We start from the raw sequence: 25,923 nt of genomic DNA on the forward strand, positions 1-25,923 counted from the left end.
ATGAAAAAAGTATTATCAGCAAAATATATTTATAATTATTGTAAATCTATAAATTTTAAAAAATTACTATTAATAGAAAATGATATAATAACAGAACTATGTTTTTATTAAAATCAAAATTAGCTATTTTTGTGAAACTTATTTTTATCAATATTTTTGTTTTATTATTATTATTATTATTATTATTATTATTATTATTATTATTATTATTTTGTTAAAGTGTCTGAACGGTGGGATAATTACTATATGTAGAGATATACATATAGATGCAAATGAAATTGGTATTTCTCCGTTTAGGCACAGCCAGTGCTGCGGTCGTTGCAGTTGGAGAAGAAGCCGCATCTCAGCCACCTCGCCGGGAATAGAAATAGAAGCACTTCTCAATTCACGTTTTGGCCTTCCTTTGCTTCTTCCAAATCTGCCAATTCGCGCACAAACACGCTATAATCCAATTCCCTCTCCCCCGCAATTCCTCAATTCCACGAAACAAATCCCTAACCCACTCCGATCTACTCTCCGGTGGAAGACGAAGGGAGTGCAATGGCGGCTCCTAACATGGATCAGTTCGAAGCGTATTTCAGGAGAGCAGATTTAGACGGAGATGGCAGAATCAGTGGAGCTGAAGCCGTCTCTTTTTTCATGGGATCCAATTTGCCCAAACAAGTTCTCGCTCAGGTTTTATTCTGTTTCAAATTTCTAATCCAGAGCGAACGTTTCAATTCACTACACTTAAATTGCTTGTTTCGGTATGTCTTTTCCCTTGGAGGAATTGGATTTTCAGCATCGATGGTTATGCTTTGGTTATTGTGCGCTTAGAATAGTTTATTTAGGCTTTCGTCCATTCTTCATTTCGCTTTTCCTTGAAAATGTTTACCGATCTAGATTATTCTTGTGTAATGTTTCGTGTTCTCGGTGCGAGTTGCAGGTATGGGCGTATGCTGATCAGGCCAAAACTGGCTTCCTTGGACGCGCAGAGTTTTTTAATGCTCTGAGGTTAGTTACTGTGGCTCAGAGTAAGCGAGATTTAACGTCTGACATTGTGAAGGCAGCTTTATATGGTCCTGCTGCTGCTAAAATCCCTGCTCCGCAGATTAATCTTGCTTCTGTACCTCAACCTGTCCCGAATGCGAGGCCCCATGCTGGGTCTGTTGGGCAGATGGGTGTTACTGCACCCAATTCAGCTCAAGGTTTTACCTATAGAGGACAAGGGTTAGCAGGTCCTGGTGCAAACCCGCAATATTATCCTTCGCAGCAGAATCCTGCCATCCGACCTCATCAATCCATGCCTGTTTCCGGCGCTCCGCATCCGCAGCAGGGTGTTGCAGGCCCAGATATTTCTAGAGGAGTTAACACGGGGGGTCACAATTTCTCAAATCCTGGGCTATCAAATGATTGGAATAAAGCCAGGCCTGGTATGGTGGCCACCAGACCTTCAGGAATGAACCCGTCGGCTGCCTTACATACGTCACAATCTCCAGTCTCACCAATGCCCCATTCATCTCCAGTCTCTCCAATGCCACAGTTATCTCCAGTCTCACCAATGCCCCAGTCAACAACTGTTCACACTAAAGCATTGAGTGTTTCTGGAAATGGGTTCTCTTCCAGTCCAGTTTCGGGCAATGAATTTTTCTCTGCCGCCTCATCAACACCGAAGCAAGAACCTGCTGGACACAGTTATTCTGTTACCAATGTCTCATCAGCCATTGTTCCTGTTTCCACTGGTCCCCAGCCTGCAAATAAGCAAAATTCACTTGATTCATTGCAGGGTGCATTCTCATCGATGCTGCCTGCAAATAGTCAGTTTCAGCGGCCACAGTCTGCACCAAACCAGCAAATTAAACCACAAGCTTCTTCTTCTCCACATACACCATCTGGGATGACAGGTGGGGTTGGAAATGCAAAATCTGACAATGTGCAGCTTTCTTGGCCAAAAATGAAACCTACTGATGTGCAGAAATATACAAAGGTGTTTTTGGAAGTTGACACTGACAGGGATGGGAGGATCACTGGGGAGCAGGCTCGCAGTCTTTTCTTAAGCTGGAGATTACCAATAGGTATGCCTGTTTCGTTCTGACTGACCCTTTTTGATGTAATCTTCATGGAAGTTGGTACATTGATGTGTTGGCTTGTGAGAAACATAACAAGAACCACCTTAAAATTATAGTTTTAGCTTCTTGAATTCAGATTTTTTTGGGATGGGAAGGGTGTGCCTTACTGGCTTTTTTGGTCGACAAGGAACAACCTACTGTGCCCTGATACTGGAATTTTTATTGGTTTTTACTGAGCAAACTTACGACTGACAATGCTTTATGGTGTTGAATGGTGGGTGATAAATTGCTACAAGAGTTTATCTCTTGCCTAAGATGATTTGGCCATGCGATGATAAGATTCATAGAAGTCTCAGTAAGAAGAGTTCATTAGATGGAGGATAGCAAAGTAAGTAGAAGTAGAGGAAGAACAAGGAAATTGTAAAATAATGCACTGAAAAATACCTAGATTTAAATTGGGTTTTGACAAAATATAATGTCATTGTTTGGTCCATGTTGCTGAACCCGCATAGCGAGGAAATGTTCTTGTTTTGAATCCAACGAACTAAATGAACAATTTCACTATAAAGGAATAAAGAAAGTAGGATAAGCATTCTTTCTTGAACAAACTTACCAAGAAAACTAGTATCCCATGGAAACATAGAAAACACCACTAACGTATGGTACACCATTAAAATAGAGGAGCTCTTCAACACTATTGTCTTCTTTTATTATTGTTATTATTTTTGGGTTAATAACAGTATTTATTGTTAGAAAGATTGGAGGTGTTAGCATAAAAATAATACAATCTCATTGTAAATGTAAGGGCAAAGAGGACGTCCTTGGAAACATCAGTGGTCTTCACTGACCATACTGGACAATTGCATTAACTACATGCCTTAAAGTTGTAGTATCCTTTTTCCATCAAAAACCTTTGAGAATTCGCACAAGTTGAGAGGAAACAGATTTTATTATTTGAGAATCCCCATAGAACATGAAGTATCAATCCCTGTTTTGAATACAGAGTAAAACTTCTCTTAATCTACTTTATTCAATAAGCCACTTGACTTATCTGACATCAAATGCAACATTTTGCTGTTGTTATACTCTCCTCCCAAATATCATCTCACATTTTGTCACTTGTAATTTTTTCTCTCATATATATGCTTACACATATCTCTTTGTAATAACATCACATGGATTTGCATGAGTTTAAATGATTGCAGGTTTGCAGTCCCCCACCCATTTTAATCCAAGTCATTCATACTATGAATTATTTTGTATGATAATGGATAGTTTTTTTAAGAAAGAAGGGGGACATAGATATTGATAATTTGAGAAGAGATATATAGTGGGTTATAGTTATTAGACCTAAGATCATCAACTACAAATTTATAAATGTATTTGGTTATGGAACCAAGAATCCTTATCAATTCCAAATCCTCATGTTTGACCTCAGAATCACAAAAATTCAAATTCCTCGGAGAATAACAACAAAATATTGATAGCTTGAGTTTCAGTTGGATTCCATGATAGATGACAGTAATTTGATTTAGACCTGAGAAATAGATCAACTCAACATTTTGAAATTTACTAGGCTATGAACCATAAGAACTCTATTAAAGCCAAATTCCCCGTTGTTTTTTTCCTTCCTGGTGTTATGTTTGTTTATTTTTTAAGGGAAAATGACTAGACCTGAGATAAACTCCGCATTTATATATACATTAGGTATGAACCAATAGAATCAACCATTGCCAAATCTCATTCATCCTACATGAATTACTTATTTGTCAGCTAATTCATGATCTGCTATGTTAAGTAGAACATATTGGCTTGGCTCACATTATTATACTGTGAGGAACTTGGATTTTTAAATGGAAGATAGAAAAGAAAACATGACTTTCTTGACTGCAAAATAACAGAAATTAAGAGAGAGATCTTTCTTTTAAGGGGTTACTTTTGACAGACGATTTCTCGTTTCAGTAATTCTATTTTGTTCTGGTGGAAATGGGGCGGAAGGAAGTATGAAGGAGAGAAATATAATAAAAATACTATGTCTACGCAGTTTGTTTGAAAAGACAAGTAGGAAGGAGGGAATCTATTTTCATATGAACCAACAAAAAGTATCTTCCTCCTAAAGTGGTATGAAATGGAAGGGGAAATGATCTATCTTTTTTGCTTTACTATTTAAAAATTATAATATAATATTAAAATAATAGTAATTTGTTTTATTTTATAAAAAAAATTGTATTAAAACTTCATACTTTTTAACTATTTTGAAATATTTTTCTCATAATTTGTTTATTTTTTTTCATTCTCTTTACCATTCATCCAAACAAAGGGAAAGAAATTCTCTCTTCCTGTTTCTATCCGTCCAAATGACATAACTTTTCTATTTTACTTCTTCTGTATTTCTATTATTACTTTGTATTTCTTTCCTCTCTATTTCATTCCACATCCAAACAAAGAATAAGAGTAACTGAATTCTCAAATGATATAATACAAGATAAAATATCTGTTCCTTTACGTCTGCCTCCTACTTATTTATCTCTCAAATGGTATCTAATTGACTTAACCCTTTTACTAACTGCAATAACTATCCAAACTCACGCCTGATATTACTACCCTCTTGAAATCCAACCTTGTTGGCTTTGTTGGAAATTTGTTAGTAAAAGTTGAATATCATCCTCCTATTTATTTATTTACCACTCAAATATCTTCCTACTAACTAAAATAACTGTCCTAACTAACTTCCTTACTTGATCAGACAGTCAGTTTCTTTGCTAAGCATGCTAACTGTCCTATTTATTCAATTCTCAAATGCTACTAAGCAATGTACAATGATAAGATGATCTTACTAGATTTGTTTCTTTACTATGTTTTTTAGACTGTTTCTTAACTTCACTATTTTTGAAACTTTCCTGGAGAGGGATGACCTTTTTAGCATTTCTCTGAAAGCAATAACGTAATCCGTGGACTGTGCAGAGGTGTTAAAGAAGGTGTGGGACTTGTCTGATCAAGACAATGATAGCATGCTTTCTTTGAAGGAGTTTTGCTTTGCTCTTTATTTGATGGAACGGTACAGGGAAGGTCGTCCTCTTCCACAGTCTCTTCCAAGCAATGTCATGTTTGATGAGACGTTGATGTCTATGACAGGCCAACCAAAAAATGCTCCTGGAAATGCAGCCTGGGGTATCAGCCAAGGTATTTTCTCTTATTTACTCTATCTCCAACATTCTTTTCTTTTTCTCTTATATAGGACTTCTATTGATGAGTTTGTCTACTTTTTTCCATCTCAAGGTTTTCAGCAGCAGCAACAAGGGATGCCAGGTGCTCGGCCAGTGGCACCAACTGCTGGTTTCAGGCCACCAGTCCATGGAAGTTCTGCTCAGGCTGATTTCACTACACAGCCCAACCAACAAAAGTCAGGAACACCTGTGTTGGAGGATGCCTTTCTGAATCGCACAGATAGTGGTGAGCAGAATACATCGAACACAAAGCCTCAAGATGCAACAACTGCAGAGAAACAGGTATTTGCTCTCCATTTATAATTTTTCTCCACATGTAAAAATATATTTATGAAAGTGAAGGTTATCCATAATGTTTTCTGTTGATGCTTTTTTTTTTTGTTTTCATCTAGGAAGATGCTCTGTTCTCCTATTCCTTTGTCGTTATCATTCCTTCATCTTAATTTATTTATGTTTGTTTTGAAGTTCCATTTTATAGAAATTGAAAATTATAAAACTCATCCTAAAGCCAGGGATTCAACTATATATCTACAAAGAAGTGTAAGGTAAAGAGACACCTTTGAAATTATGAGGCTTTTCTTTCCCAACCAAATACATAAAATAATTGTATAAATTGCAGCCTCCTATAAAACGACTGTTTCCTTGTTTCTGCCAAAATCTTGTTCCAGTAGAAAGGAAAGGACACACAAGTACAGGTTCACAGTTGTTTGGTACTCCCTTCAGAATTAATGATGATTGTTTGGTGGGTGGACCAAGTTAGTTTTTGGTGTTAATTATAATTTTACATGTAAAATTGAAATGAATTATGGGTCTTATAATATCCTCAACCAGATCTTTTCAGTTGTAAATGGTCTTGGTTCTCTTGCACATTTTTACAAATTATAAATAAAAAATGTTTGTTTCTGCCATTGTAGTCTGGAGAAGCTCAGAACGTTATTTTGGATTCAAAGGAGAAGATGGAGCTTTACCGGAACAAAATGCAGGAGCTGGTCTGTAATTCATGTCTTGTTTCTTTTATATTTTGATATTAGATTGATATTTTTTCTTAAGGCTTAGCATGGTTGAAATAAATTATTTGTAGGCTTGCCAGGCCACACCGCTTGTGGCTCACTTTCAAGTAAACCTGTGTTTGAAAATAAATTTATTGGCGAAGTTATGTGAACATGTTTAGTGTTGCTCGGATTTTACAGAAAATAACTTCTAAGCAAAATAGTTCTCTGGTTTATGCTAGTATAACTTATAAGCATAATACAAGCTAATTGACAAAACACAGAAAGTGTACCAGAGCTGTGCAATTTAGCTGGAGGGTTTGGTTTGCTATGACAAATGCAAATCATCCTACCAGTGACGGAACTTTAGGGTTTTATGGTTCTAGCTAACCTTGGTTGAGGCCTAGGAATTGATTTCTGGTTAGGAAGAAGACTGGAAATTTTGAGGGCAAGGAACCACTTTCTTTCAACCCAAGAAACTCTAATTGGAATTATGCACGCAAGGAATAGATGATTTTCAGTAAATAAAGTTAAGGTTGATATTTTAACCGGATCTAGTTAAGGATTTTATTGGGTAAAATCCAATATGATATTTTTAAATATTTTTTATTGCATGATATGAATCTGATCATAGAACTATGAAGCACTTACTGGCTCCCCATTTCCCCTATTTTACTTGTACTTCAGGTTCTATATAAAAGCAGATGTGATAATCGATTAAATGAGATAACAGAAAGGGCATCTGCGGATAAGCGGGAGGTATAATCCTTTCTTCTGAAAACGTGATGAATGTTCATGTTAAAAGAATTAGCTACCATGTGGTGGTTTGTTACAGGCAGAATCATTGGGCAAGAAATACGAAGAGAAATACAAACAAGTAGCCGAAATAGCATCAAAATTGACTGTTGAAGAAGCTAAATTTCGTGATATACAGGTAATTAGAAAATCTAAATGGTTCAAAAATAGGCTATTTGTAAATGGTGAGAGTTATTGCTTACTTAGTATGCACTACAATTTTTGTTGCATTGATTGTTCTTATGTTATTGTGAAGGACTAACAACTTAAAGTTTAAGTTGTTAGGGCTAAAGCTCAAGAGGGTTTTATATCTAAAAGCACTACCCTGGCTTGAAGCATGCATATAGGCCCGACTCCACTTATTTTTAAGCCTAAAGCAAACTTTGTACGAGGCCTTTCTAAAATAATCATGTTTTATTGACAACAAAATAATAGCAATATTTTATTAAAAGTTTATTTTTGATTTTGTTTCTTGATAAAAAATCATTTTATTAGTTATTATGATAGATGAGGGATGGTAGTTTTCACTACTAACATGATTACATGTACAAAATCATATTAGACAAAAGTTAAAAATTTAACATAGGAAACAATTTTAAAATTAATAATTTAACAAGTTTACATTAACTAAACTAAACAGATATAAAGTTGACAACTGTACCAATCCTGTAGCGTTCTGTGCATTCTTATAGCATGAAGTTTGTCACCTTACTGATTTTTTCTTTTCAAGAAAAAGTTTTCTTAGATTGGAGATCATAACAGTACAATTCAAACAATAGATTCACTTCAGAAAGTAAATTGAAAATTATTGTCATGAATGAAAGGTTTAACCACTAAAGTTTATTATGTATGTGCACGCATTTAATTATAACTACTGTCAATTCAGCACTTTGAGAGGCCTTTTTCTGTTCAAAGTAATGTTATTCTTAATAGCCTTGTATCATTTATAAAGTACGTATTATTTTTTTTTTCTTAAATATTATTACTAAGTAAAGTTGTTTCTCGGAGGCTTAAAGCAAGGGCTTCATTGGCCTCGCCCTTGCCCAAATCTGCTTGCGTAACATGTAACCACACCTTACACTGGGCTAAAATTCAACTTTTATTTAGAATGGAGTTGAGAAGGATCAGACTAATGACTACTTGTCTAGGACCAAATGTCTTAGTAGCTTAAATTGTGATGTAAATGCTGTTTTATGGTTTCATATCTTGAAGAGTTCCTTGTAATCTTTGTTGGTCTTTTAGTGGATCTTCTTTGTTTTGTTTGTTGAGTTTGGAAGCAGGCCTGTTCACTTTTGGCTGCGCCACTTAAATTTTGTAACTGTTTCTCTTCTTCCTATCGTCTGTTTGCATGTTAAGAGAGTGAAGCTCCCCACTTCTTGTAGAGTAGTCAAATGAAAGTGAATGTGAGGGAGAGTGGAAACCTGAGGAAGCATGTAGTCTTCCACGTGTATTATATTTATAGGGGATAAATTTATTTATGGTCCTACAATCTAAAGCATAAACGACAAGTTCTTATCCACTATGATCAAGTCTACAACCTTTTTCTCCTGTCATTGCAACAATAAACCTGTCTTGGGTGAATTATGAATGTCTTGAAAGTTGAAACATTTCAATTTTCAATGCATCTTTAACCATTAGTCTGTTCATACTTAGGAAAGGAAGGTGGAACTGCAGCAAGCCATCATCAAAATTGAACAAGGAGGCAGTGCAGATGGCATTCTTCAGGTGAATTTTATTTTTGGAATAAAGATGGGGAGTTCTGGGGAACCTGTTTTGTGCTGTTACTGATGTTTAGCAAAATCCACAGGTCCGTGCTGAACGCATACAGTCAGATCTTGAGGAGTTATTTAAGGCTCTAGCTGATCGGTGCAAGAAACATGGGATAGATATGAAGTCAATTACAATGGTTCAGCTTCCTGCTGGTAATTAGTATCTCATTTTGTCTCATCATGTCTTCTTTCTCGATCAATTATTTATGTTCTTTGTCAATTCTCAAATAATCATTGTGCAACAACAATTTTATGATTTATTTTTACTCAATAGGTGTGATTAGTTTATGTGATTCTTTATATTAATGCTTCTGTGGAAGCCTCTTTTTGTGATCTGTAAGACTGTATTTTTCCAAGGACCCTCTTTCAAAAGCAAGGGCATTGCATATCAACTGACTGATAAATTACTTATATTTGTTACAAGTGGATGCATTTCTCTCTGATTCTCACTTTAATGTGGTTGTGTTGGTGTGTGTGTATGAACCTAATGAACTATAAGGTTGGCAACCTGGAATTCCAGAGGGAGCTGCACTTTGGGATGAAGACTGGGATAAATTTGAGGATGAAGGTAGCCATAATCTTTTTTTATTTTATCCTTACATAACTATTTCCTTTTTTTTTGGATGAATTAGCTTGTTTCATTAATTGCGTTGTTTACTTCTAGGATTTGCCAATGATCTTACTTTTGCCACCAAAAATGCATCTTCAAAACCAAAACCCGTATTTATTGACGGAGAACAAAATTTCTCTGATGATAACTCTATTCACGGTTCACCTATGAAAGCAAACGGGAAGCAAGAAAACTCTGCTAACGGTGATTATACAGTTGAGGATTACGCACATAGTGAAGAAGACCTGGCTAGAAGCCCCCACGATAATCTAGCTGGGAGGAGTACCTTGGAGAGTCCTTCTCATGTATTCTCGAATGCTGACTTTGGAAAAGGTTCTGAAGCAGATGCAGAAACACATAGGTATTTTGTTTTATTTTTGTCTCCAGGGTGTGTTTCAGGGGGAGGGGTTGATTTGTCAATTCCCATTTTTTTTTTGTTTCTGAATGCATGGCTTTGAGTGTGAGGCATCTATCTAGTAATTATGACGTTATAATCTATGGCAACAGAAGTTTTGACGAATCGACCTGGGCATTTGACAACAATGATGATGAGGACTCGGTGTGGGGTTTCAAGACCAAGGTAACCCTTTCTATATAAATTTTGTGATGTTCAGGATATTAACGTAATTAGTCGCTGTTATTGACTAATAATTGTTCTCGGGGAAATTCTTGGGATTGTTTTTATACTGAATTGATGTGAGACAGGCAATGGAGGTCTTTTTTCATTATAATTTTTGGAATTGATTTCTTTGCACTTTTACCAAAGAACAGAAGGGACGTGATTTTTGAAAGATCAAGTTGCTTTGATATAAAGCTACTACGTACTAAATTTTTTACGTTCTGTTTTGTAGGACTCTGACTTCGAGCAGGGTGGAGATTTCTTCAAATCTGATGATTTTGGTATAAACCCAATCAGAACAGGATCTACACATACGGATAGCACGTTCCAGACAAAAAGCCCATTTATTTTTGATGATTCAGTGCCAGCAACTCCAGTTTCCAAGTTCGAAAATTCTCCCCGGTACAGTGAGGCGGGGGATAATTTCTTTGACATGTCAAGGTTTGATTCCTTCAGGCACGAAAGTGGATATTCTCCACAGCCAGAGAGGCTTACGAGATTTGATTCCATAAATAGCAGTAAGGATTTTGGCTTTGGTAACGATAAATTCACAAGGTTTGATTCCATAAGTAGCAGTGAGGATTTTGGCTTTGGTAATGATAAATTCACAAGGTTTGATTCCATAAGTAGCAGCAAAGATTTTGGCAACAGTAATGATCAATTCACGAGGTTTGACTCCACAAGTGGTAGCAAGGATTTTGGCTATCGCGAGAAGCTCGATGCGTTTGATGCCATGAGTACCAAAGGCTTCAGTCCCAGTGGTGCATTATCATTCGATGACTCTGATCCTTTTGGCTCCTCTGGCCCTTTTAAGGTCTCTTCAGAAAACCATTCTCCGAAAAAGGGTTCAGATAACTGGAGTGCATTCTAGCTTGCATCCAACTCTTCCCTCCCGGGTTTTCTTTGTTTCCATTTCCTTGATTGTTCATGATAGCCTATTTTTTGTGTGTATAGCTAGAAGAAGAAAAGCTGGACGGTAACATTATATTGTGTGATCAATCTATCTGTTTGAAGAGAGTTTTTCCTCTGCTTTTTTTCTTTCCTTTTTTCTTTTTGTAATGCGCGGACGAGTGTGAAAGATAGATAGATAAAATTAAATGTCTGGTTGTGTATCATGATGGATGTACTATTGAGTTTAATGGCAATTGCATGCAAAGTTTTTGTTTCTTTGTCTCATTACATGCATTTACGTATCTGCTGCATTCCAATGCCATTTTCCAATGCTTCTCAGTTAACTATTATCACAGACAGAATAACTCAAACACCAAAGCACATTGCTCATTATATTTTTACTGCATGTCGGAACTAAAATAGTAGTCATGGATTCCGTTCTAAGCATAAACCAGAAAAATCAAACAACAAAATAATCCATCCATAAAAAAATAACAAATGAACTAAAAGTTTCTTCTGAAGTGTATGTTGGAGAGTAAACTATTACTCTATTCTTCAAAATTGTGAAGTCTGGTTACATTAAGTCCTTGTTGAAATAAAATTATGTGAAAATTTAAATAGTTATTCAAATTCAACTATTTGAATACTAAAATATACGTGACTAAAATAACACTATTAATGTATATTTTAAAATAACGGTAAATAGTTAAATTCATAAACTAATTTTACATTTTTTATGTTTTTAAGATTAACGTGATAATACCTCCACTTTTAGAAAATAACGTTTGTTCCCATGTTTATTTTTCATTATCATCACAATATAGAGTTTAAATTGCATAGACTTTTTTTTTTCAAAATAGAACGGTTCCAGAAAAATCTTTCTATATGGTATATTTATTCACAATATTTATTTAAATAATTGTGTTTACTTTTATATTAGAATTTGGTAAAAAAAAATTCAAAGTAGTTCGAATATATATTTTTTTCAAATCACATTATTTACAAGATTTATTCAAAAAACTGTTTTGTGTTCACTATCAAAATTTAGTTTGAAGTATAATTGTGACCATCATTATAACACATCCGACTTACTTTTTCAATTTTTGTAATTAAAAAAACAAATTATAAACAAATTAAAAAATTAAAATATAATAATAAAAAATAACTAATATTTTATAACATCTGTAATATTTAAAATTTATTTTGTAATAACTTAAATAAATTGCCTTAATATTGATATTTTTGTTAAAAAACTATTAAATTATTTGATAAAAAAATAAAAATTAAATTAATGATTTGAGAAATAACTAAGCAACTTATTAAATAAGTATATATATAGATATATATATATATATATATATATATATATATATATATATATATATATATATATATAAGTATAATAAACCTTTTAAAATTAAATAAGTATATTTGTTTGGATAAATATTGTAATCTATTTTCTGTAGTAATGTTGTGTTAAATTAAAGTTTAAAATTCATTAAATCAAATTTTAATTATGAATAATAATAAATAATTCTATTTGTGTGAATATTATAAATAGTATATAATTTGGAAAAATATTATTTTGAAAAAAAAAAAGGTTTCTCGATTACGAATGCATCATGCTGAATACTCAGGTTCCCCGTGAGTGGTGAAAAAAGAAAGCGATATTTCACGTTCTGTGTTGTTGCTGCTGCTGATTTTTCTTTCTCTATTATGTTCTTCCACCTTTTCAAAAATGTTGGTGTTGTTTTTCCACCGTTTCACTGCTTATTTTTATTTCTTTCTCTATTCAGTTCCCACCGTTTTAAAAATGTCGATGTTGTTCTTCTTTCGTGCAATGCAACTTAATCACGTTTCTATTCTGACGTAAGACATATCGTCACTTAGTTTCATACGGTTTAAAAGTATCATGTGTCGTGAATTTTAAATATTTTTTTATTTTTTAATTTCTTTCAAATTTTTTAAATTATTATGTGTCAAACTTTTATGTCATTTAACAATAACAATGTAACTAGTATTACTGTTAAATATCGTATAATTGCATTAGTTTTAATTTGGTTTCTCATTTATTATTTTTGTTGTATTTTGTTTTAACTTTTTTAAAAATTAAATAATTTTATTTCTTTTTAAATTTAAATAAAATAAAATATTTTTAATAAAATTAAATTTATTTATATTTATATTTAATTAATTATGAAAATATTAATTATGTTATTTTAATATATTTAACATTATTATTAAATTTGTTATAAATATAATCAATTCTCAATTTTTCATAAAAACTTATAAATTTTATAAAAAATATTTATGTCTAATACTAAATTATTAATAATTTATGAAGACAAAATAAAAGACTTTTCCAAACAAAAACCAAAAGATTGCTCTTTAGAAATATTTATTTGTAAATAACTATTGAAAAACACATTGTTCATATCCAATTGATAAATAGAACATATTGAAAAGCTAAATAAATTAATAAAAATCATGTGTCACTGAAAAAGAAACGCGGATAACAGAAAAGAGATTAAGAAAAACTATAACGAAAAGAAATTATGTACAAACAGGAAAGAAAAACCTTAGAAATTCAGAGCAGTGATATAATTATCGGGTTTTCTATTTTAATTTTTTTTTATGTTTATAAGAACACTTTAAAACACTTATTATTAAAAATTAAGACAAAATTAGGTCTCCTCTTAGAATTAATACAAATTAAATTTGAAACTTGAGATTCAACCATAAATATGGACTTTTAATATAGAACTTTTCTGCAAAAATAATAATAATTTAAATTTAGAACACTATACCTAAATTTGTCCGTTATTATTTTATTAGGAGATTATATGAGCCAAGCTGTATTGTTGGGTGGCCCAGGTGGATGATAGCTCCATCTTCTCTCTTTCCATTTGTCTCACATCCTCACTGTAACAATCCAGTCAAACTTCTCTCTCCCCATCTTCTATTTTTTCTAAGAACATATTTTTTTTTTCCTTTTCTTTTATATCTTTATGTTTTCTTTTCCCAAGTTTTTTCAATTTCTGCTTTCTTATTTTTGGTGTTTCTCTTCTTCTACTCCCTCAACCTCTGCCCCTCTTCTGCTCCTGCAATTCCAACTCTTTAGCCATGCCCCAACTCCAATTACGCTTACCCGTCAACTCTCTTTCAAGGGTTTCTCTTTAATTCTCAAATTAAATACTAAAAGTAGGTTTTTTTTCTTCTGGGTTGCTGCTTCTCTCAGCTTGAACACGGGTGCCCTTCTTGCTGTTTATTAGATTGCCGTCGTTTGCGATTTGCGATGTGTTTTTGAAATCGTTACTATCCGTTCGTTTTGTTTGTCTGTGGTCGTTCGTTGTCGCCCAACGGCACTTACTCTCTACTCTGTCAAGAGTTTCTGTTTTTGATTGAGTGATGATGATTACTTAAAACACCATCAGTTTCTGTTTAAAGGAAGGTTAGATTGAAGTAATTTCCATCACCCTGTTTTAAATCATGGGAATACGCAATTCTGGGAGATCTGTTTGTTATGTTTCTTGGTTGTTGGTATTGGGGCATTATTGTAATTAACCTCCGACACAATTATTAGTTTCTGTTTCTGTTCGAGTAGCTCGTGCTTTTCTTCCATTGGTTGAACATGTTATAAAATATACACACTTCTTCAATTTTCATGCATAGTCACTTAGTGTCAATCAATTACAAATTATCATTATTATCATTATTAACAGAGTTGCCTTACAGTCAAATCATTCAGGGTAGTAAAGTATAATTCTATATGAATGCCACACATTTACATCAAATTTGTTTGATCTTGCATATATTGCAAGCTTGTTGGCGTTACCTTAACCTTGTGTTGTTTGTGACAACAGATCAGTGGATCTACCATGGCTGCGAGCTGGGATGGAAGTAATGACCCTGGCAGCCAGTCAGATGATAGTTTTCATTTTGAGAGGTTGCACATTGAGCCTCTGTATGATGCTTTTGTATGTCCATTGACGAAGCAAGTGATGCGTGATCCTGTTACTTTAGAAAATGGACAGACTTTTGAACGTGAAGCAATTGAAAAATGGTTCAAGGAGTGTAGGGAGAGTGGAAGGAGACTGGTTTGCCCTTTGACTCTTCAGGAGTTAAGAAGCGCAGAACTGAATCCAAGCATGGCTTTGCGTAACACCATTGAAGAGTGGACTACCAGGAATGAAGCTGCACAGCTGGACATAGCTCGCAGGTCGTTGAATATGGCGAGTCCAGAAAATGAAACTCTTCAGGCCTTAAAGTATGTGCAGTACATCTGCCGAAGAAGTCGATCAAACAAACACACTGTCCGCAATGCAGGGCTTATACCAATGATTGTTGACATGCTGAAGAGTGGAAGCCGTAAGGTTCGATGTAGAGCTCTGGAAACCCTTAGAGTCGTGGTAGAAGAAGATGATGAGAACAAGGTTTGTCATAGTTTGATGGTTATCATTTCATTTCATTTCATGTCATTACTTGTTTTTGGTATCATAAATGTACTGTTGGCAAATCCATGTTGACATATTCTATTTGCTCCAAAGGAATTGTTGGCTGAAGGGGATACTGTGCGTACTATAGTGAAATTCCTTTCCAACGAGCTTTCTAAAGAAAGAGAGGAGGCTGTCTCCTTGCTTTACGAACTCTCGAAGTCTGCTACCCTCTGTGGGAAGATTGGTTCAATCAACGGAGCCATTCTAATATTAGTAGGGATGACAAGCAGCAATTCAGAAGATCTTCTCACTGTTGGGAAGGCTGAGGAAACATTGTCGAATCTGGAGAGGTATGAGGCTAATGTTCGACAGATGGCTGAATGTGGTAGATTGCAGCCTCTTCTTAGCCAACTTCTTGAAGGTACTATTATTCTGTACTACCATACGCATGTTGTGTGGCTAAGTTGCTCACCATTTCATGTTAATTTTCGAAAGAGCATAATTCGCTAGACTAGCGTATTACACATTTTCTTGTAAAAATGATGTGCATGGGTTTTCTTTCATCTGATGTTTTGGAATTATTTGGAGGGCAAATGCAAAAATTATATTTCTTGTATGTATATTTCAAGAATCTCATGAAATGAACATTTGGAGCTTTTGAAAACAGTCTGACTTGCCATAGATTGTGATAGGGACTTAGGTATTATCGGGTGTCTAAGTCTCATATTGAGTAGTATCGGATGTTCGGTGAAGTCTCTTCTGAAATAAGGTTTCACCGCATCACTCACCTGTTCTATGCATGCATGAATTTGGTTTTCCATTGTTATGTTTTTAGTCTTCTGAAATAGGGGCCATGAATGTGTTTGGTTGTTTCATTGTGCCTGAGTCAGCCGTAGCGAACCAAATAGCGGCTGTTATAGCGGAGCTACGTGATGAATCCAAAAATCCTAAATAGAGACGTAGGGCTTTTTCTTGGGGTTTTAATTTCCAATATTGAAATCTATGAAATAATTGTGAAAATGATAGAGACTTGGATTTAGAAGATGATGATTGATAATTCCTATCTGAGAAACTTGTATTTGACTCTTTACTTACATGTTTTATTTAATAAACCTAAGACTTGCTATTTTTAATTATGAATGCTATTAATTTTGATTTTTTTTTTAGAATTTATGTGTGCGCTATACAGAACTATACAAAATGTTTAAAGTAGTGACTATACATTATCTTACTATATATACAATATCTTACTATAGCGCTTTTGGAGTTAGCTGCTATCCTGGATTTAAAACATTGCATTGAACACTTACAACATTTATACGATAATTTTACCTGCTTTTCATTGTGTCTTCGAATCTTATGATTTGATCCAGCTAACTTTTCATGATTGAAAAACCAGCATGTTTTATCATTTGACTTGCAATTCAACAAGCTGCACAAGTGTTGTTTATTTTGAAAAATTTTCAGACACTTCAAACAAATACTGATATCACTTATGATTTTATGTACTTTTTATTTTTCTTCTATGGCTGATTCGGAATATCTTCTTTGAGGAAAACAGCTTCCGTGAGAATATTTTCGGTTCAGAACTTTTGTTGAAAGTGATACATCGTCTTATATTTTTTTTTTTGGGCCTCTAAATGAACAGTTTCACTTTCACCTCTTAAATAATAGAGCAATGTCATCTGGAAAATACTGTCCACTCCAAACACCAGAAACTATACTGATTACCAACAATTAAGGTAATAATGTTATGGTTTGGTAAATAGATTGTATATTTTTGAGGAAGCTTGCCGTCTGTTTTTGGTGGTATCTTGATGAACAATTAGATGTATGCAGGAAAACATTCCTTTCCTTTGTTTGGATTAATATCAGAATGGTGCATTTTTTTGTAATTTTTTTATTCTTCTTGTGTATTTCTGTGATTGAGGGTACTTTGATCAATTTCAATAATATCTTTGCGTTGCGAAAAAGATTAAGATATCATTTCATGGAAATATTAGAGAATGTGGCCCAAGGTAAATTAAATTTGCATTGTGGTGGTAATGTGAGCGTGTTCTGTTAGATTTGATCAATTATTTACATTAAAAACCCTAAATATTTGGCATCAAGATTGGTCCCTTGCTTGTAGAACTTCATATTCCATGCGGGTATCAAGTTGTTTTCATTAAAATGTTTGCAGGTCCACCAGAAACCAAACTCGCCATGGCGGGATTCCTTGGGGAGCTGGTTTTAAACAATGATGTTAAAGTTCTTGTTGCTAGAACTGTGGGTTCATCTCTGATCAATATAATGAAAAGTGGTAATATGCAATCAAGAGAAGCTGCACTGAAGGCACTAAATCAGATATCATCATGTGACCCAAGTGCAAAGATATTAATAGAGGCCGGAATACTTGCTCCTCTTGTCAATGACCTTTTTGCAGTGGGTCCTAACCTTCTTCCCACACGATTGAAAGAGATCTCTGCTACGATTCTTGCCAGTGTTGTAAACTCTGGAGAAGACTTCTATTCCATTTCATTTGGACCTGATCACCAAACTCTGGTCTCAGAGGATATAGTTCGTAATCTACTCCATCTTATAAGTAACACTGGTCCAGCCATAGAGTGCAAACTACTACAAGTTCTTGTTGGACTTACTACTTCTCCAACTACAGTTCTGAGTGTTGTGTCTGCTATCAAAAGCTCTGGTGCCACAATCAGTCTAGTTCAGTTCATTGAAGCACCACAGAAAGATCTGCGTCTGGCTTCCATAAAACTTCTTCAGAATTTGTCTCCTCATATGGGTCAGGAACTAACTGATGCACTACGTGGCTCAGTTGGACAGCTTGGAAGTCTAATAAAAGTCATATCAGAAAATACAGGGATCAGTGAAGAGCAGGCAGCGGCAGTCGGCCTTTTAGCCGATCTACCCGAAAGGGACTTGGGCCTCACAAGACAGCTACTAGATGAAGGTGCCTTTGTGATGGTCATATCCAGGGTGATTGCCATCAGACAGCGAGAGATCAGAGGCAATCGCTTCATCACACCATTTCTTGAAGGGCTTGTGAAGATTGTTGCAAGGGTTACTTATGTCTTGGCTGAAGAACCTGATGCCATTGCACTCTGCCGTGACTACAACCTTGCTGCACTTTTCATTGACCTGCTTCAGTCGAATGGACTGGACAACGTGCAGATGGTATCTGCCACAGCTCTGGAGAATCTATCCATAGAGTCAAAAAACTTAACCAAATTACCGGAGGTGCCGCCGCCCAGCTATTGTGCTTCGGTGTTTTCATGCTTCAGCAAGCCGCCAGTGATAAGTGGATTGTGTAGGCTCCACAGAGGAATATGCTCTTTGAAGGACACGTTTTGCCTGTATGTAGGGCAGGCAGTGCCCAAGTTAGTAGGGCTACTGGACCACACAAATGTGAATGTGGTTGAGGCAGCACTGGCTGCATTATCGACTTTGATAGATGATGGAGTAGACATAGAACAAGGGGTGGCAATTTTGGTTGAAGCAGAGGGAGTGAAGCCTATACTTGATGTGCTACTTGAGAAGAGAACAGAGACATTGAGAAGGAGAGCAGTTTGGGCAGTGGAGAGACTGTTGAGAACGGATGATATAGCCTGTGAGGTTTCTGCAGACCAGAATCTGAGCACTGCACTTGTGGATGCATTCCAACATGGTGATTATCGAACTAGACAGACCGCTGAGCGTGCTCTCAAACATGTTGATAAGATACCAAACTTCTCAGGAATCTTTCAGAACCTAGGATGAATTCATTTTGCACTGTTCTCTTCATCGTCATCACAAAAATTTGTATGTAATTTGTATTGTGCCTAGCAGTTTTGGATTGTATCTATGGTTATCCTTTTACTATATGCATTTATCCAACTACAGTTGGGGATTCCTGTATACACCTACGTTGCCCATTCTTTTACGAGCTCTTCATTTGTTGCTCCTTTTTTTCTCCATCTCTGAACTAACATTTTTATCTTTTCCATTTTAAGTATCATTTTTTGTTACATCAATGTTGTCTTTTGTGCATATGAATCATGATTTTGATAATATCGCAAGTAATTTTTTTAATAAAGTAAATATTTATCTTTTTCGTTTACTGAATGTTTTTCAAAACTATCAGATATCAGATATAAACTGTCACATTCAATAAAACATACAAGAATGAAATGTAGAGTTACCCGAAAGGTATGTCTTTCTGATCGTCGTAAGAAAAATTAAAATTACGGCTGAATCGAAAATAAAATAGACATCAGTGCGTGATTATTTCAAGGAAATATAAATTTGTTAGAATTATGGACATTTGAACTATATTATTTATAAGAAATAATTGTCCCGAGTGGTTTTCTATTATTGTGTTGAATTGTTTCTTTAAAACATACACGTATATCATATATTTTAAATGCTCACTATTTTAAAGAAAGACAAGTCTCACTATTTATTTAAGAGTCTATTATTTTTTAATTTTCAATAATTATAACTAATAATTATTATTATTTATCGTCATTTGATTTGGTCTATAAGACGTTAGGTAAAAAATTAAAAAATGATAAAAACACGTATAAGATATTTAGAACTTAACCAATTTCTTTTTATATCCTGAGACATAAGTAACAGCTTCCTCACTTCAATTAATAACAAACTTTAACCACAATAACTTTAATTAAAAAATATAAAAGTTTTGTATACTAAAATAATTTTAATAAAAACTCAATTGAAACTCCTAAATGTTGTGAACTTATGAAAATTAATAGAATTTAAGTGCAATTACCACAATTTCGGGAAAATATTATACATTTATCCGTGGTTATAATTAGTTTATGATCGGAAACATAGCTAAATTACCTTTTAAATATCACATGAAGCAGATATTTTTTCCAAAATGTCTTCTTTTATGCAATTATTAAAATTGACCCCCAAAAAGGTTTTATTTTATTATAGATGTTGAAAAGAATGTGTATATAAAATAAACACATTGCCAAAATGATTTTTTCGCTTGTATTCTATTATGCTCCTGCATTAATATTTCGAACTTGTCTAGTCGTTGTCCACACGCATAACAGTGATTCAAACATCTCAGATCCCATTGGCCATTTCAGATCCTTTACGACCAAGTAGTAAAAAATTGAACTTTGCCTTTTTAAATAATAACCAGGGTAAAGAGCTCAACTTAAGCACTCAAACCGAAAATATTCATGAGAAAAATGTATTAGGGGGGATTTGTTAGAACACAGAAACAGGTTTTTATATTGTCAAGATTTTGGAACTATTTGCTGATATACGAGAATACTACTTTCTTTCATGTGTTTTCATGTGTTTTCATGAGAATTTCAGTAATAGAAGTAGACGATGCAGAGATTCACAAGAAAATCTCCGACAACTTTTCCGGCAAACATTAGCATAGACAGATTTAAGGCTGCAACAATGCACCTAATATCACACATTATATACTCGATTCCATCATTAAGCCAATTCCCTGGCCCCGGGATTATGTCTTCTTCAAAATTAAGACATCTAACTTGGATTGCATGAGTATAGAGATATGACAAAGTCATAACGAGACTCATTGGTGCAACTAGTTATAACACAAACCCATAACTCCAGAAACACGATGGATGGGAGAAATAATACAAGAGCAAAGTCAGTGTGGAATTCAACTTTTATGATTGGTGAGAAATGAATTAAATAAAAGGTACATGAGAAGCACAGAAACAGAGAATCACGGAGCTCGGAAGATTTGCTCATATACAATTATATGCAGCAAATATAGAGTAGGACTTACCGGTCATGCTGCATCTCAAAACAGGGAGGGAAGATCTAAGATTCTGTTGTTTAGCATCATACATGCACAAAGGATTTCAAAGGTGTAGCACTGCCACAGATTTGGTCAAGCAGGAAGAACCATCGAGCTCATGAGTAACATGGTTCCCTGAAATATGGTTCCATTTTGTGATATCAGACACATCACAAACAGTGAAAAAACCTAACACCCGACCAAATATTTTGAACATCTCTACCCCAAAAATGAGGTTTTTATCCGACAGAAAAACAGCACTCCAGTCCATTGGGGCATCAGGATGAACTGAGGCTTCAGTCCAGGTAAGATACGTGAGATCCAACTCCCATAGTTTTCTAACAGCCTTGTTTCGTTGCCCAATTTGACCATCCCCTTCACACCAGGACACGGAAAACATGAAAAGGCGGCCACTAGAAGATACAAGTATGGGGTAGTATTCGTGTACACGAGGCGGGATTGGAGTGGTTTGAATTCCAATCCAGAAGCCTCGTTCTATGTCATATGCTGCAAGCTTGTCTGTTTCAGAATAAACATAAAACATCCTGCCACAAACAATTCCAGAACGAGCAACCCCAAAATCAAAAGGCAATCTTGGGATTTCAGTCCATTTATTTGACACAGAATCATAGATTTCTCCAGAGTCCAGAGGCTCATCCCAGGATCCCAAACCTCCTACAGCTATCAACAAGAACCTTTTACTGCCCTTTGAGCTTGAATGGTCACTTTTTTGTCTAACGAATTTGTATGCCTTTCGACTGGGCAAAGACAAAGCTTCAGTCTCATTAATGGAAGATCTGCAGTGACGTCTCAGTGAAAGCTTGTGAGGATCTTCATAAACATCTGAAATGCCACCAATCCTTGATCTTGGAAAGCGTCTATCCTGCCGGCTTTGATGACTTTGGCAAGTTGGAAAATCCAAACTGACCTCAGAGACTCCTAATATAGGATTTGATCTAGCATATTTCATGTACGGCATTTTACGCCAAGATTTTGTCAATGGACTAAAAACAAGAACCCCTTTGTGTGTCCTGTAAGAGCTTCTATCCACTTTCCCAAAGTTAGTGAGGCTAGAACACCCTCCAACAATGAAGATATCATCATGTATACCAGTAACAGAGAACAAAAACCTTCCTCGGAGAAAATGAGCATCAATCCTGTGCCACTGATTCAGAGACACGTCCAGTGCATGTATCTCACCAGAACAAAAGCCATCTTTAACAGCACCAAACAGAAATAACCATGGACTCTGATAGGAACCCTCCCTTCTCATTTGGAGAAATCTAGGAGTGGTGGTCAAGGACCTCCATTTTTTGCACACAAGTCGGGCATTCATGAGACTTGTCAATGGGAGCCTAACCAAACACATTTCAAGAATATCATCAGGAAGAAAGATATGCATTCTATTGTTTGTCAAAAATTCTTCAAGCTCTGAATTCTTTCGGTTGTGTCTCCTCCAAAACCTGTCCTTCACCCCATATGAAAAGCAATCTACAGCAGTTTCTTCAGGGCCACAAATTGGCTTATATCCCTTTCCCTCGTCACTGGCACTAGATCTCCTTCTACTGTTTGAATCACCAAAATCATCACTGGTGTCAGCACCTACCTTGCAGCCCCCACCTCGTCCATAAAGATTTAAGCATCTTAAAGAAACTCCATTCACATCATCATCTTCTTCCCCGGTACTCCTGTTATTCTTCTTCTTCAACCTATGACTGAAACTCCTAACAAGTCGCTTTGACACACTCAAATTCTGTAAATCTTGACAATAAGATTCGTCTGCCCCCAATCTTCCAGAAAACATTATGCTCACTAATTCTTCACAAAAAAATATACAACACCCATCGCTATCTGGCAAATTTGCGTATAGAGCAGCACGCAAGCCCCCCTTCTACGATTCATCAAATCAAAAGAAAGAAAAAAATACAGATTTAAGCATTGTCAAGGAATAGAAGACACATACACACACTCCTTGCAAAGCCACTAGGCATTAATGTCTCGGTTAACTCTTCACATCTAAACCCCAGAATTTTATAATTAAAACAAAAGGGAAAACGAAAGTGATCCTGAAAATAAAAATAAAAAAGGGATTTTTACCTGGCAAAGCCAATCAATGAGTCCAGATCCTGAAGGAAAACGTACAAGTATGATTAAAATTGGCAGTTTAATAGGAAAGTAACGGTATGTGATGTCGGAAGAAGGTTGTGAGAGAGTGATTACAGTAAATCCCTGTGATGAGTGTGAACAGTGAGTTGTAGCATATATTTCGCAGAAGCAAAGACATTGATTTCATAGAGACAGATAACTTTGTGGTTTGACGAATCTAACACATAACGGAAACCTCACAGAATTCCAAAGACGGAAAGAGAAAAAGGAAAAGGAAAAGAAAGAAGACTTACATTGCAATGCAATTGGGAAAGAAATGAAATGAATCACCAATTTCTTACTCCATTGGAAATGCTTCTCTTATACCTACCCCAACTTTACCTTTTCCATTTTATGCCTCACATCCAAAAATCAAACAAAAAAATAATAATAATAACAATAATAATTAAATAAATACAAACAAAAAATTTGGACAGTAAACAACAATGTTCTGGCTTGATTGGTTGGGACGAGAATTTAGTAAAGCCGCTGCAACACTGAAGAAAAGCGACCCGTCGATTTCTCCTTTTTAATATTTATATTATTATTTTTTATTTGCTAATCTTTTTTTCCTAACTTTTTCTTTTCTTTTCTTTTTCTTTTTGCTTTTTTCCGCACTCATACGCTGCTAACATGTTTTGTAATGATACATCTAATAAAAAAAATGTCATGTAATAATAATAACTCTATACTCAGCATTCAATTCCCCATGTGTGTGATTTAATGAAGCCACGTTTCAACTTCAACGGTTACCCTTCACTTCACTCTCTGCAACGTTCTGGCTTTCTCTCTCTTCTAGGTCAGAATTAAAGTAAGTATTGGTAAATTTTGAAGAAGAAAAAGGCCAAACCCTAAATTACAAAAAAACATGGGTATGGGTTGTTTTGAAAAAGATGATGAATCAGGAACATTTATATCAAATTGTAGAATGTTTTTGAAACAAATTTAATTACGTTTTTACCAAACTCAAAATTCTCGTATGATCAATATTTTGAATCTAAATTTAATCTCGTCAAGATACAACTGTTAATCTTAATAGAGTTAAATATATTTATAATTCTTAATTTTGAATAAAAATTAATTAACTTTTTTTTTAATTTTGATCTAATTCAGTCTCTTAATTTAAAAAATATGTGAATTTAATTTTTTGAATTAAATTTTATTAAATTTATTTAATATTTTAAATATATTTTTTGATATTATTTGAGTTATTTATACTTTTTTATGTATTTTTTTTTTCATGTTAGTTGAAACATGTAGGTAAAATCTCAAATAAATTTAATAAAATTTGATTAAAAATATTATATTTATATAATTATAAAGATAACAGATTAAATTAATCTAAAGTTTTAAAGATGGATTAGTTTCAATAATTTTAATTTTAAGTAAAAATTAAAGAACTAAAAAACATATTTAATTCATTTTGATATTATATAGTAATTTGTGAAATTGAACACTTTTATAAGTTGTGATATCAATATAAACATAGGACTACTATTATGTTAGACAAATCAAAACATCATTCGTTAAATCAATAAAGTTGTATTATTAAAGAAAATTATAATAATATTAGATCAATTTAAAATGCATGTGTCCAATTTCTTAATTTCAAATAAAAATTCATTTCAAGCTTCTTCTTTTTCTCATTTCAAGTTTCTAATCAATGAGAGGAGAAAAGTGATAAATACCTGTTATAAAAAAAATTATTCATAAAGGTAACAATGCTAAATTGAAAATATATTAGTATAACCCAAGAACTTTCGGTGTTACTTTAGAAAATGATGATTAATTAATATATAACTTCAGATATTATTTAATTAATTTAATACAAATACTACATGAAATGAAGTATAAAGACAATAATGAAAAGTAAATTATAGTCGTTTAAAGTTAAAAATTAAAATTATTTAGCAATTTTTTAAGTTCAAAATTATTTTGAAACCATTTGTTTTGTCTTACACCAATTATTTTGGGATAAGAGTGAAGAAGACGTGAAATTTATTGTTAAAAGTTACTTTAGTAAGTCTTTTTTCTTTCTTTCTCAGAGCTACTTTTTGCATTTATTTTTATAGAAAAAAAAGAAAAACTCTTTAAATTTTTAAGAGCTTACTAATTTATTTATTTTAACAAACAGACTTTTCTTCGAATTTGTTTCACTCGAGCTTTTCTTTTAATTACTAAAAAAATCATTTTTTTAGCACAGAAGACTACACATAAAGATCTGTTAATTTATCTATTTTTCATTTACATCATCCTTTTTGTCTTCCTAATTCGGGATAGAAATGATATTATAACATGCATATATAGTAAAACTATACGTGCAGATTGCTATATTTTTTACAGTGTATAGGAGAAAACATGTATACTATTCAGCATTTAATGTAATAGTATGTAGTAGTTCTAGAGTTCAGGTCAAATGTCATATTCTGTGCAATTAATTTACACATGACAAAACTTTTACTCAATTAAGATATGTAAGAAAATGTGAAGTAGTGTATGATAATAGTATATCAGAAAAAAAAATATGCCACTGCTGGCAATAAATTCCCAAACAAAAGGATACAGAAACTAAATTCAACAGACTTCTATTGTATGTATAT

General features: G+C 34.1%; 3 protein-coding genes across 8 annotated transcripts; 2 read left to right on the forward strand and 1 right to left on the reverse strand.

Annotated features, from left to right (window-relative positions):
- The first annotated feature begins 279 nt into the window (after nucleotides 1-279).
- LOC124844472 (Calcium-binding EF hand family protein) lies at nucleotides 280-11,222 on the forward strand. Its single transcript, XM_088107431.1, has 13 exons — nucleotides 280-675; nucleotides 926-2,054; nucleotides 5,013-5,231; nucleotides 5,328-5,557; nucleotides 6,190-6,264; nucleotides 6,952-7,023; nucleotides 7,100-7,198; nucleotides 8,713-8,784; nucleotides 8,867-8,981; nucleotides 9,328-9,396; nucleotides 9,493-9,799; nucleotides 9,946-10,018; nucleotides 10,290-11,222. Exons 1-13 carry the CDS (start codon nucleotides 541-543, stop codon nucleotides 10,926-10,928), a joined length of 3,234 nt encoding a protein of 1,077 aa, XP_087963557.1. The 5' UTR covers nucleotides 280-540; the 3' UTR covers nucleotides 10,929-11,222.
- Nucleotides 11,223-13,848: 2,626 nt separating this feature from the next.
- On the forward strand, nucleotides 13,849-19,326 carry LOC124844476 (U-box domain-containing protein 44-like). Of its 4 annotated transcripts, none has more exons than XM_047321421.2 (4): nucleotides 13,849-14,410; nucleotides 14,812-15,381; nucleotides 15,496-15,805; nucleotides 17,567-19,326. In XM_047321421.2, exons 2-4 carry the CDS (start codon nucleotides 14,827-14,829, stop codon nucleotides 19,141-19,143), a joined length of 2,442 nt encoding a protein of 813 aa, XP_047177377.1. In that variant the 5' UTR covers nucleotides 13,849-14,410; nucleotides 14,812-14,826; the 3' UTR covers nucleotides 19,144-19,326. The 4 variants fall into 4 exon arrangements, with proteins under 4 accessions (XP_047177377.1, XP_047177376.1, XP_047177374.1 ...); XM_047321420.2 differs by having other exon boundaries at nucleotides 13,849-14,399; XM_047321418.2 differs by having other exon boundaries at nucleotides 13,849-14,197.
- Nucleotides 19,327-21,014: 1,688 nt separating this feature from the next.
- On the reverse strand, nucleotides 21,015-23,960 carry LOC124844477 (F-box/kelch-repeat protein At5g42350-like). Of its 3 annotated transcripts, XM_088107434.1 has the most exons (4): nucleotides 23,578-23,960; nucleotides 23,399-23,501; nucleotides 23,276-23,304; nucleotides 21,015-23,069 (listed from the first exon to the last, which is right to left on the reverse strand). In XM_088107434.1, the coding sequence occupies exon 4, from the start codon at nucleotides 22,980-22,982 to the stop codon at nucleotides 21,243-21,245; it is 1,740 nt and encodes a 579-aa protein (XP_087963560.1). In that variant the 5' UTR covers nucleotides 22,983-23,069; nucleotides 23,276-23,304; nucleotides 23,399-23,501; nucleotides 23,578-23,960; the 3' UTR covers nucleotides 21,015-21,242. The 3 variants fall into 3 exon arrangements, with proteins under 3 accessions (XP_087963560.1, XP_047177378.2, XP_047177379.2); XM_047321422.2 differs by lacking the exon at nucleotides 23,399-23,501; XM_047321423.2 differs by having other exon boundaries at nucleotides 23,276-23,407.
- Between the last annotated feature and the right edge of the window lie 1,963 nt (nucleotides 23,961-25,923).

Source organism: Vigna umbellata, chromosome 2 (assembly GCF_029865625.1).
Source record: "Vigna umbellata cultivar VRB3 chromosome 2, Vumbellata_1.0, whole genome shotgun sequence".
NCBI classification, from domain to species: domain Eukaryota; kingdom Viridiplantae; phylum Streptophyta; class Magnoliopsida; order Fabales; family Fabaceae; genus Vigna; species Vigna umbellata.